Below are 17,229 nucleotides of genomic sequence, written 5' to 3' on the forward strand. Positions count from 1 at the left end.
TGATGTTGGAATTACTTCTTCAGTTGTTGTTTTCGCAGCTGTGGGTTTCAAGTTCTCAGTCGAACGCGCCGGAAGGGTCCCGGCGATCGTCTCCATGAGGAGGTGCGTGAGCACCACTCGCCCGTAAGGGGGCTTTTAGTTACCATTGGTGAATAAAAGTTATTGTGTACGAAGAGAAGATATTTGATGAGAGAGAGCAATTGCAAAAAAAAAACTTGGCGTCCATTTACTTTGAAAATTTTGGTTATTTTAGCACGAAGGAATTGTTGTGACATAAAACTCCTCTCACTGTCCTTGATTATGATCAAATTGGTTGTGTAGTTCCTGTTATTATTATTGCCTGTATTTGTAAATAATGATTCTGGAAATTAGAACGTTAGCTTATAAACGTAAATATAAATAAAACAGAAATTAATTCGAGCCCACTGAATTCACAGTGTTTCCTTAAGGAATTTAATCCCCTCCTAGTACCCAAGGTTATGGATTATTTCCTCCCAGGATAGAACGAATTACACACTGGTGTAGCGGTACTTCAAACCCCAGTGTTTCAGCGAATACAAAGTTCGGCAGCAAATCACACTTACGGATGCTTTGTTTGTAGTTTAAAACAATGCAGAACAAGGGAGAAAAACTCAGAAGTCGAATGAAAATTCTGAGAGGAAGGAATGCAAATTATAGCCAACGTTGAGTTTTTGGTGAAGAGAAGATCAATAGCTCTCAATTCTGTTTAAGTGTGTGATTCTCCAGCTGTTGCTACTCATATTTATAGCAGTCAGTTGTGAGACCCGCCCCCTCTCCATGGTGGAGCATGCACTAGCTTGTTATGGAGCAAGCACTTAGCCATGGTGGGAGGAGCACTAGGCGGCTGCTATTGCAACTGGTGGTACAATACACGGATTGGAACATATCCGTTACAAATACGGATAATATTATGTTAATATTTACTATTAACAAATAAATTTGGTCCAAAAAATTAATCAATCAATCATTTGACCAAATCCAAATCCAAATCCGAAGTCGAAGCCGAATCCATAGCCGAAGCCGAGCCGAGCGAGCGAGCGACGACGACGGCGCGAGGCTTGCCTTCTTCCTAACTCTTTAAGAGCTACATGAAGTGCATTTGTATATAAACCCACCAAACTCCTTTTCCTCTACCAATGAGGGACAATGTCTCATTAAAAGGAGAGGGAAACTTAAAATTTTACTTAAAATTTTCATTTCCCTCCATTTCCCATTCACCGACTATTTAATACCTTTCTATATTAAAAAGAAACTCAACAATACCCCACATGAATGGGGAATGGCTATATCACGGAAGTATGCATGAAAAACTTGTGTGATTTGCAAGCAAGGATTAATTGCATCTGGATAAGTAGGTTTCCCTTTGAACTTTCCGTAGTGAACTTATGTCGGATATACTCGGTCAATCGGTAGATTTGATATCTTTGAACCGTCGAACTTTAGTGTATACCTAGACAACCATAAGTCACACAATCAATCCCTTAACCGTCTTTGGTTCTCATTGTTGTGTTCGTTTCAGCCATGAACACTGCCTGGTTTCATAAGTGCGTAGAGAATTGGCCTTGCAAAATTCTCCTTGAAGCGGCTAACACTTCACACTTACATAGGTGATTCCTAAACGTGTCATCCCGTAGATACACTATTTGATATACCCTGTATCAAATTTAGAAATCATTAAAAAGCCTTAATGCTTTATCCTTGGTACTGAACATTGTCTCATCACGGGAATGGACTAAAAAAATTTGTTGACAATGTTGAACCGTCATTAATGACTTTGTTTGATCTCCTTGAACCTAGATCTTGGGATCTCCAGTCTTCTAGGTAGAGTTACCTCCACAATGACTTGTTCTCGGCCATAGTCTCATTCCCTCGATGATTTCTCAACTACCTCTCTAGTTAGGCCTTTTGTAAGTGGATCCGACACATTATCACTTGACCTTACATAGTCAATCGTGATAATTCCTCTAGAGAGTAGTTGCCTAACGGTTTTATGTCTTCGTCGTATATGACGAGATTTACCGTTATACATAATGCTCCCAGCCCTTCCAATTACTGCTTGGCTATCACAATGTATGCATATTGGTGTCAATGGTTTGGGCCAAAATGGAATGTCTTCCAAGAAATTCCGAAGCCATTCAGCTTCTTCACCAGCTTTATCTGAGGCTATGAACTCAACCTCCATTGTAGAGCGGGCAATACATGTTTATTTGGATGACTTCCAAGATACCGCTCCTCCACCAATAGTGAATACATATCCACTTGTGGACTTCGAATCAGTTGAACTGGTGATCCAATTTGCATCACAATATCCTTCAATCACCGCATGATATTTACTGTATTGCAAATCAAAGTTTTGGGTATGTTCTAAATATCCCAAAACTCGTTTCATTGCCATCCAATAAGATTGACCTGGATTGCTCGTGTATCGACTCAGTTTACTTATAGCACAAGCTATATATGGTCGTGTACAATTCATGATGTACATTAAGCATCCCAACACACGAGCATAATCCAATTGTGATATGCTTTGGCCTTTGTTCTTTGCTAATGCAAGATTCACGTCAATTGGAGTCTTTGCAACTTTAAAGCCTAAGTGCTTGAATTTTTCAAGTACTGTCTTAATATAATGAGATTGTGACAATGCCAGACCTTGAGGAGTCTTTTGGATCTTAATCCCCAGAATTAAATCTGCAACTCCCAAGTCCTTCATATCAAACTTGCTAGTTAGCATACGCTTAGTCGCATTTATGTTGGCAATGTCATTACTCATTATCAGCATATCATCCACATATAGGCAAACAATGACTATGTGATTTGGAACATTTTTAATGTACACACATTTATCACATTCATTTATCTTAAAACCATTTGACAACATTGTTTGGTCAAATTTCGCATGCCATTGTTTGGGTGCTTGTTTTAGTCCGTAGAGGGACTTAACAAGTCTACATACCTTCTTTTCTTTACTTGGAACTACAAACCCTTCAGGTTGTTCCATGTAAATTTCTTCCTCCAAATCTCCATTTAAGAAGGCTGTCTTTACATCCATTTGATGAATTTCAAGACCATAAACTGCAGCTAAAGCTACTAGCATTCGTATGGACGTAATTCTCGTCACTGGAGAATATGTATCAAAGTAGCCAGGACCTTCTCGTTGTCTATACCCTTTGACAACAAGTCTTGCTTTAAATTTATCAATAGTGCCATCATCTTTCATTTTTCTTTTAAAAATCCATTTACACCCCAAAGGTTTATTTCTAGGAGGAAGATCAACCAATTCCCATGTATGGTTGTTTAATATGGATTCTATTTCACTATTGGCTGCCTCTTTCCAGAACAATGATTCCGAAGAAGTCATAGCTTCTTCAAAATGTTCGAGGCTCATTTTCCAATGAGAAAGTCACAAAATCTGGTCCAAACGAAGTAGACGTTCTTTGACGTTTACTGCGTCTTGGATCCCCCTAATAAAATGTACTTTCTTTTGTTTCTTCCCGAGGTCATTTAGATTATTCACCAATCGACTCGCATTCCTTTTTATATGGATATATATATTTAAAGAACTCAGCATTATCTGATTCAATAACTGTATTGTTATGAATGTCGGAATTTTCTGATTTATGAACTAGAAATCGATATGCTTTACTATTGGTCGCATATCCAATGAAAACGCAATCAACTATTTTCGGTCCTATTTTTACTCTTTTGGGTTTAGGAACTTGCACTTTTGCTAAACACCCCCACACTTTAAAATAATTTAAGTTGGGCTTCCTTCCTTTCTATTTTTCATATGAAATGGATTATGTTTTGCTATGGGGTACTCGATTTAGTATTCGGCTAGCCGTAAGAACAACTTCCCCCCACAAGTTCTGTGGCAATCCAGAACTTATCAACAATGCGTTCATCATCTCCTTTAATGAACGATTCTTTCTTTCCCCAATCCCATTGGATTGGGGCGTGTGTCACACCTCCTTTTTACCTGCGCCCGCAAGGGCGTAAGGGTTAAGTGGAGTTTTTTCAATTAAAGGACAATCGAAACGGGATTTATTATTTAAGGATCAGAGTCGCCACTTGGGAGATTTATAGTGTCCCAAGTCACCGGTTTTAATCCTGAATTGAGGAAAAGAATGACTCTGTATTACAGTCCGCAACCAGAAATTCGGATAAGGAATTCTGTTAACCCGGGAGAAGGTGTTAGGCATTCCCGAGTTCCGTGGTTCTAGCACGGTCTCTCAACTGTCGTATTTAGCTTAATTATCTGATTTTATACAATTATGAAATTATGTGCAAACTTTAAACTCTTTACCGCTTTTATTATTATTATTATTTTAACAGAGAATTATAACAGTGTGAAAAACGTATCTCGAACCACGTCACATCAATGTACCCGTGGTTATCGACACATTTCGACTCTGTTAAGATTTGGATTTGGGTCACATAAATGTTCACCCGAGTTTAAGAAAGTAAATTGTTAAAGGCGCGCCTAAAGCGACTAGCGTATCATTATTTTGGGTAAGGCCGTGAAATTTGTTAAACGGCCGATCCCGAAGTTTATACAATTATTAACCAATTATTGAGGGCCCCGCAACTTGTGCATTTTATTAGGCGAGACTCATCTCATTTATTTTAAAAGGATAATCCTAAAGTGCCTACATTTTTTTCTATTAAATTTGTCTCTAAAAATGAAAGAGAAAAGGTCCTAATTTATTTACATGCTTACGAGTTGTTATAGTCGGGTTCCGAACGCAATTTGTTAAATCAGAATGTAAACACAATATGGACAGCCCGTTGGCCAACGTGGGCCCAGGTTCACCGCATGTAGTATTAAACGTGACTTGGGCCGTCTTATTCCAATATTGGGCCTAGTTAATTATTTCTACACATGTTCACAATTTTTGCACTTACAGAGATATAAGATGATAGTATCTAACTAAGCAAGTTACATGCAAGTTTTAGAAAGAGCAATTAATTGGAATGAAGTAACTTAAGGGCCTAGTTTTAATCCTAAATTCAAACTATTGATTGTTGGAGCTAGATTGCCATGATATTAAAATAGTCTACTGGCCTGGTTTTATTTAACATACATTTGAACCTATACTACCTAATAACCAAACTAAAACAACGGGACATTATTGACTATATTACTATAACACTGTCCAGTTATACAGAAATGGCAGAATTTTTTTACAAAACAGTAGTGTATAGAATGTCCTAAGTACAATCAGTAACAAAACGAAATCAAATTAAAACTTCAACTCTTTATTTGTATTCATGCTTCATGTTTCAGCTTACAGTAACCAGCGTATCAGTTGTGTACCTAATATTAGAAGCAAAAGAAGAGGAAGATCAGCAGAAATGCAGTAGCATACAACAACAGCAACACCCAGCAACCAGTAACAACCAGCAACGAGAAACCAGTGACAGATTTTAAAATCAAGCAAAAAATTCAGCAATAACCAGTGAAGTAGTAGAAAATACCCAAGTAGTAACCCAGGAAAAAACCACTTGAGACCCCAGCAATACTAAATGCAATCACAGGCAGCAACAGAAAGGACCAGACATAGGCGGTAGTTTTCTGATTTTCAAACACTCAAAGAAAAGAAACTTGAAGCTTCAATGATACAGTAGCAAACTAGGACTGATTTTTAACAGTGGAAGAAAGACTTCACTTTTCAATTTTTTATCTCTCAACCCTCTCTTTTAACTTTCTCCAATTACTGAACTTTTAGGTGTTAAAAATTCAGCCTATTCAACTCTAAAAATTACTGAATTCTGATGATAAAATCCAGCAGGTTTTTAACTTGAACTATGAATATTTTTCCTTTCTTCAAAGTTCAGCTTTCATTTACTCTTAAACTCTCCAAAATTCCCCCCTTTTCTCTACAGACTTCATCCCCCTCTTATACAAGTCTGCCTTCCTTTCAAACTTACTGCCCGACCCCTCTTTTCCACTAAAATCTGAATTTTCCACTTAAAATCCCACTAAGGAAAACTTTTCCTTATTTTCAGCCCCCCATTCACTTTTGTTCCCCATTACCACATTAATTTAAAGACACTAACGTCCCACTAACAAAACACTAACATTAACATATTATTCTAACTGTTTCATTCCCAAATCACCCCTGAAACCCCTTAATATTACTGCCCCCTAATACAACTATTCAAATATATTAAAACTTTTGATTCTAAAATCTGCTCAACTAGCAATTAACTAAAACTAATTTGATTAACAGCTATAACCAATTCTCCTAACAAACTGAATGATTAAGGTTGAATTCCAATTGACACAAATAAACTGAATTTAAATCATATTAACACCACACAGAACTCAGCAGAACTATTAACACTGAAACTGAAAATTGAACCAAAATGAACATGAATATAGGTAACATGAGTGCAGGTTCATTGTCAGCCTATTGACAATGCCCTGAAACTAAATGTCCACAGATCAAGCACACACAACATTCGACCTTAAATCATTTTACGAAACTACTGATAAAACTTGACTTAATCGATGATAACTGATTAAACGATTGCCTACAACAATTGACAGCAATTACTCAGAAATAGACAATCAGGCCATTCAAGTAATTTCAGTGGTATTGACAGAAATAGGGACTAACAGGAAACTAATTAATCGATACAACTTATTAATCGATTATACATACACAATTGGTAACAACAAACAGAATCAAACATACAAACAGGGTGATTCATGGCTTTGGACAAAACAGGGGACTTATGAAACTAATTATTCGACGACATTAATCAAATCGAATGTGTAGTTTATAACAGGTACAATTAATCAACAAACAGAAAAATCGACCAAATAAAAAGGTCACTGGAGATGAGAAGATGAATTGATAAAGAATGGAAAAATCAACAAAACTAAACTAAACAGATACACAGATAAAAAAAACATGAACACAGAACAAGGGAAAAAGAAAAATACCTCAGAACATCAGAACTATACGGACCCAGGCTCGAGCTCGGACTCGGACACTTTGAGGTCGAACAGACCTTAGTCGAAGTGTTCTCAACTGAGAACACTTCGATTAAGGTCGATTAGACCCCAAATCCTCACTTAATTTGGACGGATTCCATGATTTGGAATTTCTAGGGTTCCTGGTTTTCGATTTAGGGTTCGAACATTTCTAGGTAGATTTGAACGGAACCAAAGTCATTTATGGTATGAGGGAGGTCTGGGGGTTGCCTGGTATGAATTTGGAGTGGATTGGGGTAGGTTCATGTTTGGCTCGAATCTTCAAATGAAGATTCGAGGAGTTTCAGGAAGATTCGAGCCAGATGGTTAACATATTTGGAACGAGGGTGGTCTGATGGTCTTATGGTGTTGATTTGGTGACCGGCGGCGTTGTTGCCGCCGGGTTTTAGGCGGTGGGGTGTCATGGCGGCTAGGGTTTCGGTGAGGGGTGTTTGGTTCAGTCTCTGAGTTGAGACGATGAACAGGAAGATGAGGGGGGGTGTTTGGTTAGGGGGGTTGGGGTAGGAAGTTGAGTTTATATAGGGGCGGGGTTGTTTGATCCTGGCCGTTTGATCAAGCACGATCGACGGCCTGGATCGTTTCATTTAATGGTACGACGTCGTTTGGTCTCTATATGAAATTGGGCCAACCTTGGGTGAAAATGGGGGAATAGAGGAGGCCTTGAGGTCGTTGGATCAAGATAAATGAACGGCTCAGATCTGATCACCTAAAACGGCGTCGTTTCAATTATGCAGGGGCTGAACTGGGCCGTTTGATTAAAACAAATCAACGACCCAGATTTGAGACTCAGAAACGACGTCGTTCGAGTCTTCTGAGGAACTGGCTGAAATGGACCAGGTCTTTTGAATGTTTGGGCCTGATTTTTGGTCTAAAATTTTGGCCCAAAGCCGATTTGCCTTATATTTTCAACTCTTTTCATTTTCTTCTTTTAATTAATAATTAACAAAAAATCTAAAAATAAATTTTAAAACCAAAATTAAACTACAAAATATTAATTAACTCTTAACAACAATTAGCACACAAGTTAAAACATTTAATTAAAATAAAATCACACGATGGCACACTTTAAATGACATAAAATAGACTAAATGCATATTTTTGTGATTTTCTTCTTTTAAAACCAAATTATGGTTCGATTAGTTCCTAAATGCACAATCAAATCCTAAATATGCATGCAACATATTTTTGTTTTTGTATTTTAACTAATTAAAACAGGATAAACATTCACAGATAAAAACACAAATAATTATCCAAAAATGCCACGCAAATTCTAAAAATTGTACACCAAACAATGCGTTCATCATCTCCTTTAATGAACGATTCTTTCTTTCCGCAATCCCATTGGATTGGGGCGTGTAAGGGGCTGTTGTTTGATGAATAATTCCATATTCTAAACATATTTGTTCAAAAGGAGATTCATATTCACCACCCCTATCACTTCTTATCATTTTGATTTTCTTGTTAAGTTGTGTTTCAACTTCATTTTTGTATTGCTTGAATGCGTCTATTGCTTCATCTTTACTATTAAGTAAGTAAACATAGCAATATCGAGTACTATCGTCAATAAAAGTTATGAAATACTTCTTTCCACCGCGAGATGGTATTGACTTCATGTCACAAATATCTGTGTGAATTAAGTCTAAAGGATTTGAATTCCTTTCAACCGACTTATAAGGATGTTTAACATACTTAGATTCCACACATATTTGACATTTTGATTTTTCGCATTCAAACTTAGGCAATACTTCCAAGTTAATCATTTTTCGCAAGGTTTTATAATTGACATGACCCAAACGTACATGCCATAAATCATTTGACTCAAGTAAGTAAGAAGAAGCTGAAGTTTTATTATTAGTTTCAACAACTATTACATTCAGCTTGAAAAGGCCCTCAGTAAGGTAACCTTTTCCTACAAACATTTCATTCTTACTAATCACTACCTTGTCAGATACAAAAACGCACTTGAAACCGTGCTTTACAAGAAGTCCAGTAGAGACTAAGTTCTTCCTAATCTCGGGAACATGAAGGACGTTGTTCAAAGTCATGACCTTGCCAGAAGTCATCTTGAGAAATATCTTACCGTATCCTTCAATTTTTGTTGTAGCAGCATTTCCCATAGAGAGCGTCTCTTCGGGTCCAGCAGAAGCATATGTAGAAAATGCTTCCCTCACAGCACAAACATGGCGAGTGGCTCCAGAATCAATCCACCACTCCTTTGGGTTTCCTACCAGGTTGCATTCAGAAAGCATGACACACAAGTCATCAACATCATCATGCTTTTCTGCCATGTTTGCTTGACCCCTTTGCTTGTCTTTCTTCCGAGCACGACACTCCGTAGATTTGTGTCCGATTTTCCCACAGTTGTAGCAGTTTCTACTGAACCGCTTCTTGCTTGGGTTGTATTTTGGACCAGAAGCCTTCTTTCTCTTTTTGTTATCTTCAACAATATTTGCTCTCATTATTGTTGAATTTCCACGGCCTCTCCTTTCAGCAGCTTTATTGTCCTCTTCGATTCTCAATCAAACAATGAGATCTTCAAGGGACATTTCCTTTCGTTTGTGTTTCAAATAATTTTTGAAGTCCTTCCATAATGGAGGCAACTTCTCAATTATTGCTGCTACTTGGAATGTTTCATTGATGACAAGACCTTCAATGAAAATTCTGTTAGTAAAATTACTAAAAATTTTACTTTCAACATCAGTATTCTTTTGAAATATACCTTCAGCAAGTAGATCATGAATAATTACTTGCAATTCCTGGACTTGGGTAATAACAGACTTGTTATCTACCATTTTGTAGTCCAAAAATTTTGCAGCGACGAATTTCTTCATCCCGGCATCTTCAGTTTTGTATTTCTTTTCAAGTGCATTCCACAATTCTTTTGACGTCTCCATGCCACTGTATACATTATACAGATTATCCTCCAGTCCGCTAAGAATATAATTCTTGCACAAGAAGTCAGAATGCTTCCACGCCTCAATCACGAAAAAGCTTTCATTCTCTGGAGTTTCATCTGGAAGATCAGGAACATCTTCCTTGATGAACTTATGTAGACATAACGTAGTCAAGTAGAAGAACATCTTCTGCTGCCAGCGCTTGAAATCCATCCCAGAAAATTTTCCGGGTTTCTCTGCCGGTTCCAACGCCGGAGTTCGACTTGTCGATGCGTTGGCAGTCATCATCGGAACAACGTGATTTCCGTCATTCGCCATTTTTTTTTCTGAAAAAAAAAATGACACAAACAAACATTTAATAAACGTTTAAAACTGGAGTGAAAAATCACGTAGATTTTAATCTCCAACAAAATGCCACGAAGGCTTTACTCTCCAAATGGGAGTACATAAAACCACAAAGGTTTTAAGTTTTCAGAATAATAAAAGTAACACAAATACAGAAATTAAAATTATTAAATTCCTTAAGCTTGTTATTATTATTGCCTGTATTTGTAAATAATGATTCTGGAAATTAGAACGTTAGCTTATAAACGTAAATATAAATAAAACAGAAATTAATTCGAGCCCACTGAATTCACAGTGTTTCCTTAAGAAGTTTAATCCCCTCCTAGTACCCAAGGTTATGGATTATTTCCTCCCAGGATAGAACGAATTACACACTGGTGTAGCGGTACTTCAAACCCCAGTGTTTCAGCGAATACAAAGTTCGACAGCAAATCACACTTACGGATGCTTTGTTTGTAGTTTAAAACAATGCAGAACAAGGGAGGAAAACTCAGAAGTCGAATGAAAATTCTGAGAGGAAGGAATGCAAATTTTAGCCAACGTTGAGTTTTCGGTGAAGAGAAGATCAATAGCTCTCAATTCTGTTTCGGTGTGTGATTCTCCAACTGCTGCTCTCTCCATGGTGGAGCATGCACTAGCTTGTTATGGAGCAAGCACTTAGTCATGGTGGGAGGAGCACTAGGCGGTTGTTATTGCAACTGGTGGTATAACTAGTGGTACAATATACGGATTGGAACATATTCGTTACAAACACGGATAATATTACGTTAATATTTACTATTAACAAATAAATTTGGATTTGACCAAATCCGAAGCCGAAGCCGAAGCCGTAGCCGAAGCCGAAGCCGTGCGACGACGACGGCGCGAGGCTTGCCTTCTTCCTAACTCTTTAAGAGCTACATGAAGTGCATTCGTATATAAACCCACCAAACTCCTTTTCCTCTACCAATGAGGGACAATGTCTCATTGAAAGGAGAGGAAAACTTAAAATTTTACTCAAAATTTTCATTTCCCTCCATTTCTCATTCACCCTTTTTTTTTAATACCTTTCTCAACAGTTCCACCGCACTATATTCAAAGGCAATTCTTTAGTCTCTCAATTCTTGAACTATGATTATTTCTACCAAAAATATTACGAGCTTCTGGATAATTGATTGAAAATTTTCAGTCCACACAAAATTCAGATATTTTTCCTTTAATATTCACTCACATCGAGCAAAAAATCATAGACTAATAGCCTGTTTGGCCAAGCTGGAGAAATCAGCTTATTTTGAGAAGTGCTTTTTTCAAAAATGCTTTGCCTTTTGGAGAGAAGCAGTTTGTGTTTGGCTAATCAGTCTGAAAAACACTTTTGAGAAATAATTTGTGTTTGGCCAAGCTTTTTAGAAAGTGCTTTTAAGTGTCAAATTACGAATAAGGACATGAATAGATTTACTTAATAATTAATATTATAAGTAAATAAATAATATCAAAATTTTGTTATTACATGCAATAATTAAAAAAAATCATTTTATTTAAGTAAAATATGAAAATAAAATTTAAAAGTACTTAATTCTTTTAATATAAGTTAAATATATTAAAATTCCTTCAACAAATATAAAAGCATTCACCCCTAAAGTCACTATATATTAGAAAGTTTTCCTAAAAATAAGAAGAAATATTAATAAATTAATATCCTAAGTATTAGGTTTAAGGGTTATTTTGGTATATACTATATTTTGTTAAGGGTATTTTAGGTAAGAAGAAAAGCCAAAACTGCTTCTGCTTTTGGAAAGAAACTACTTTTTTCTGCTTCTCTAAAACTGCTTCTGCTTCTTCTCAAAAACACTTTTTTTCCCCAAATAAGCTTGGTCAAACACCTCAAATTAGGAAAACAAAAGTGCTTTTGGAAAAAAAGTGCTTTTTTCCCCTTGAGAAGCTTGGCCAAACAGGCTATAATACTGATAGATTTTTCCCAAAAAGGAAAAAAAGAGAAATGATAATAGTTTAAACACAATATTTTCAATCACCACCAATAAGCCTTCTGTTCATTCAGACAAAATTTATGCAAAACATAGTCCCATTTCAAAGAAATTTAACACAATTAATATGGCAATATGCTGTTTATTATTGCTTTGATGTATTTTCCCTTTCTGGTTTACGCCTCGCATTAGCAATACTCCTGAAAACTTCCAGAATTCCTTTAAATGTTACAACTCCAATCAAATTATGATCTGCATCCATGACCCAAATAGAATTAGCACGATGTGCAAGAGCTTGAATCATCACAGCCACCAACGAACTCCATGGATAACAAGTAATCGCCTCAGACCTTCTAGCTGAAGAAAATCGCCCCAGCACAGTATTTCTACTCGAGCCAGATTCATCGTCTGATGAACAACTCGAAGCAGAAGATGACGATGAAGACAGTGAAAACTCTTCATCTAATAGTTCCACCATTGCCTTGAGTTTCTTATCTTGAAGCCTCGTTTTGACTAACTCGACTAAATCCTCTGCAGGACCACCATAGTCAATGTATGCCATGAGATCACCAGCTGAAAGGGTCGCGATTGCAGCTGCAACAGTTTCATCACAATAGGCCAGAGTGAAGGGAGAGATTTCGCCAATCAACCGGTTATCTTCATCAACAACTGCAACTGAGCTCTGCTCAATATGCGCGAGAGTAATGGCATCCAAGGAAGAGATTGCAGGATTGTGGTAGCGAACAGTCATGATGTCGTGATTTATGATGTTGAGTGAATCGATTGAAAAGGTGGGCATAGGAGAGAAGACTCCAATGGAGTTGAGAAGGAACCGGACAATGTCTTCTTGTGTTAGCCAGCAGTATTCAACTCCGTTATGATTTGTGGGAAGCAGTGAGGATGCTTTACTCAAAAGCCTTTTCCTCGAAGGCGTGCTCCTGTAGTTTTGAATTGGTATAACCAGGTTCTGGGCACCTTCAAGAATGTAATCTATTGCTTCCAGCAAGCTGAAACAAAACAAGAAAGACACATGAGAAGTCTGCCAATAATATCAATCAATCAATCAACTACGTCTCCATCTCAAACCAGTCAGGTCCCTATGTTGCTCGGATCCCTAAAAATGTCTACATATGCGTGTTAGATCCTCCAAAAGTTATGTTTTCTTGGAGTGTCTGACACGAGCGCGACAACATTTTTGAGGAGCAACATAGTTGGGGACTTGGGGCCAGCCAATAATAGCAACAACAAAATTATATCTAGCAAAGCATCAATTGTATGAGCTCCACACATATATCAAGGCCTCAAAAGATGGTTAATAATGTGCCAAAGGTTATTCACATAAACAGAAAACTAAGTGAGCGTTTGGACATAAGAATCGTAAAATTCCGAAAAAAATGGAAATTTTTTTCAAGTAAAAATGGTATTTGAAAAGTGGAGTTGTGTTTGGACATAATATAATTTTGGGTTATTTTTAATTTTGTGAATGATCGGACTAATTTTTGGAGTTTTTCAAATTTCCGAAAAATTACAAAATTTTATCTTCGAGTAAAAATTTAAAAAAAAAATTATGGCCAAACGGGCTCTTAAAAATCAGAAAAGGGCAAAAAGAGAAATAAATAAATCATCACCACTTGATGCTGAAAAAGTAGATCCAAATTCAATCTGAATAAATTAAACCAGAAAAGACAAGTCAATTGATTATAAAAAGTGGATATTGACTCTTGCGTTATAAAAAGGTTCCTTTTTGTTTCAGCATATTCTTTAGCAGTATCCACACATATATTATCTTTTAATATTAATTCATTCTACAATTTCCTCCTCAAATGTCATTAATTATACGATTCAAGAATCTAAGAATTCATATCAATTAGCGAATTAATTAAAAAAAAATAAAAAATCACAAACCTTGAATTGGGATCCAAATGCCTAACAATGGAATCTCCTTTAGGCAAAATCTGAGCCACAGGAGTCTCAAGAGCCTTAGAAGGATTAACCAAATTCTCTTCTTTAGAAAGAAAGCAAATCACATCTACCATAGAGATCTTCCCTACACAGCGGCACACAGAATCAGCCCCAGCCCCACCTTCTTCTTCTAGAACCTTCGTGGAATGGTCACAGCTCCAAACGCTTACATGGGTCTCGCCGGATTTTTTCAACGCCGTTAACGCCTCAGATACGGTGGCTTTTGCCGGAATAGGCTTTAATGCCGGCTTACCAAGGCACAGGTCTGATACCTCCCGATTCAGAAAACTTACTGCCATACAAATGCGGGATTTTCAAGAGCGCTGAAAATAGAGAAGGAGACGTTGGCCGGAGAATTTTCCTGGAAAATAGCAATGGAAGAGTTGGTGGTGGTGGTGTGTGAATAAAAGATTGATGATAGAAGGGAAGCTTAAGGTATTTATAGGTGGTGAATACTGGCAATAGCCGGTCAGAGGTTACCTATCCTCCACTCGTTTATTTATTTATTTTGCGCTTAATTTCTTTTTTACTTTTTAGCAGCCAGGAGGTCAGTATATAACGAGAAGAAGGTTCTAGGGATATTGGAACTGAATATTAACATATTTGATTTTGTATAATTTATCACAAACGTAATTTTAATTATACGACTCCATCTATAAAAAATCAATAAAATAAGATATTTTACAATATCAAGAAATCTTTGAAGCGTCATATTTTCTCTTTCTTTTCTCGCAAAAAACTAAAATATGGATCGTATTTGCAAATTAAACTGACCTTGAAAACAGATATGTGGTTTGATCTGGCATTAGTTGATGTTAAATTAAAACTATAATATAATTGATTTGATTTGGTATTAAATATAATAAAGTTTGAGGCAAATTGAACTAAACCAATAACATGTGTACTACATATTATACGTTTCATATAGGGAAATTGTCCAAAAAGTTGATGAAATAGTCATAGAATCATATATATAATTTTGTGCATTTGGAAATATATTTTTTATATAAGGATTATTTGTAAAACTGTCACCATCTTTATAGTATGTGAGTAATTACTCTAGAAAAATCGTTTGAGGTAGATATTTTTCATATATCAAGATAGTGGGCCCAGGTGGATCCAAGTGATTTATGGGTTTGATTTAATGTTTGGCTATTTTTCATCACCTCTGTCTTTGAATTGAAATCACATTAATTTAGATGTTAAATTTGGTATATAGCATAACGTAAGATGCATGTAATGGGTAGGCTGAAATCTGAATTGTGACCAAATTGGTCGGGCAGAAACTGAAACTTAATTTAATTAATTGGAGCATATTTATTGTCCGTGCCAATTTCCCCTACCACTGACACTTGTCAAACCAGCAATGCAACTATTATTAGAAAATAAAAGCCAAAAATATTAATCCTGTTGGTAGGTACGAGTGATAAATGTTGCTCGTTAATGGTCTAACTAGGTTTGTTTGAGTTAAATAAGAATTTCGTCATAAATTTACGTTGTTGTTAGCTCATCAACTATATATGTGATAATTCGACTCGTATTGTTAATTTGTTATTACTATTACTATTATTCATAAAATAGTGAGCTAACAAGTATTAGAAAAGGAGGTTTAGGTGAATCGTTTAGTTGGAATATATCGTGTAAATAATATACTACTAAATATAAACCTTTTGTATATATGGGGCTTTTAATTCCCTTGATGTAAAGAGGGTCCGCTGGCTAAATATGCCAGAGTCTCCGAAGAACAAATTTTCGTTGAATAAGGGAAACTTTAGACGTAATGCTAAAGAGGGTTCAAAAATTATTTTAAATTATACGATCAAAATTTAATTTCTTCTATTTTTTTATATTCCTTGTTCAAATTTATGGTTTAGACAATTGTGGCACCTTACCTACTAATGCTTAGTTGGATCATACGTATTTTCGGTTGTCAAACATTTGAAAGGGGAAAAAAAGGAAAAATTGGAAGAAAAAAATTTGGATTTTCAAAAATTGTTTGGAAGTACCTTCTTTAGAAATTTGATTTAATACTTAAAGTTTTGTAAAGATCCAATATCTGTTAGGAGTTTTTAGTATTGTTAGAGTTATCGTACTGAAAAAAATATAGAGAGAACTTCCATTATTAGATTTTTTTTTTTGTAATATTGAAGCAAATGGGTCAAGTACTAACAATGTCATCAAGCTGTACCAAAAGACATTATAACAATTTGTCAAACACTTTGCCTCATTCTATCAACTTGATTATATTTTTATTAAGGATGATTCAGAAGAACATTTTCATGTATTCAACCAACAATAATTGACTTCCTGAAACTTTCTAGAATTTTTTTTACCCCGGATTACCAATCAAGGTCTTTTCTTAAACATATTTAATACTTAGTAGGAAAAAATGGAGAAGGTTTAACTGAACTTTGACGACAAGAAGACCACTAAAGTCTACAGTAATATTTAAGGTCGAACGTTGACTTTTTAACTTTAACCTTTAGAAGGTCAATGCCAGATGCTCATGTTTCTCTACTACTACTCCACTATACTACAAAGTTCAGAAGGGTTTTCTAAAAGAAACATTTATTTTTCAAATATTTTGGTAGATTTTGATACGTATGCTTTTGGCACTCGCTTCGTTTGTCTTAACTAAAGTTCAATTTATTTTTCCAATTCAAAATTAAATCCTAGTCGAGTTAATGGTGAGATCGATTTTTTATTCGATGTTCAAGAAGAAGAAGGAGAAGATCGCTCAATGGTGCTTTTACGAAAGTATGATCACTTATGCAGGGGCGGAGCTAGAAGTTACATAACGGGTCAGTCGAACACAGTAACTTCTGCTTAAACAGTATATTTGTATTAATAAATTTATTAAATATATAAAATTATTAAATTTAAAACTCATTTATTATCACTTGAAATCGTCGTTCTAAATTCCATAATCTAGAAAGTTGAAATCTTAGTTTCGCTATGTGGCCAATACCTTCTTGTATTTTGTGCCAAAAACCTAAATGGTCATTTATTATCGCTAGACAAGTTGCAATTATTAAAAGGACAAAAG

At 35.9% G+C, this 17,229-nt stretch overlaps 1 protein-coding gene across 1 annotated transcript; it reads right to left on the reverse strand.

The window, feature by feature from the left end:
- Positions 1 to 12,242: 12,242 nt before the first annotated feature.
- Positions 12,243 to 14,596, reverse strand: LOC104228981 (CBS domain-containing protein CBSX5-like). Its single transcript, XM_009781544.1, has 2 exons — positions 14,127 to 14,596; positions 12,243 to 13,228 (listed from the first exon to the last, which is right to left on the reverse strand). Exons 1-2 carry the CDS (start codon positions 14,480 to 14,482, stop codon positions 12,367 to 12,369), a joined length of 1,218 nt encoding a protein of 405 aa, XP_009779846.1. The 5' UTR covers positions 14,483 to 14,596; the 3' UTR covers positions 12,243 to 12,366.
- Between the last annotated feature and the right edge of the window lie 2,633 nt (positions 14,597 to 17,229).

This window comes from Nicotiana sylvestris, chromosome 2, assembly GCF_000393655.2.
Source record: "Nicotiana sylvestris chromosome 2, ASM39365v2, whole genome shotgun sequence".
Lineage (NCBI taxonomy): Eukaryota > Viridiplantae > Streptophyta > Magnoliopsida > Solanales > Solanaceae > Nicotiana > Nicotiana sylvestris.

Coding starts and splice junctions, on each gene's coding strand:
- LOC104228981 (XM_009781544.1), bottom strand. CDS start 14,482: ATGGCAGTAAGTTTTCTGAATCGGGAGGTATCAGACCTGTGCCTTGGT. Junction 13,229..14,126: donor CATTTGGATCCCAATTCAAG/GTTTGTGATTTT, acceptor GTTTTGTTTCAG/CTTGCTGGAAGCAATAGATT.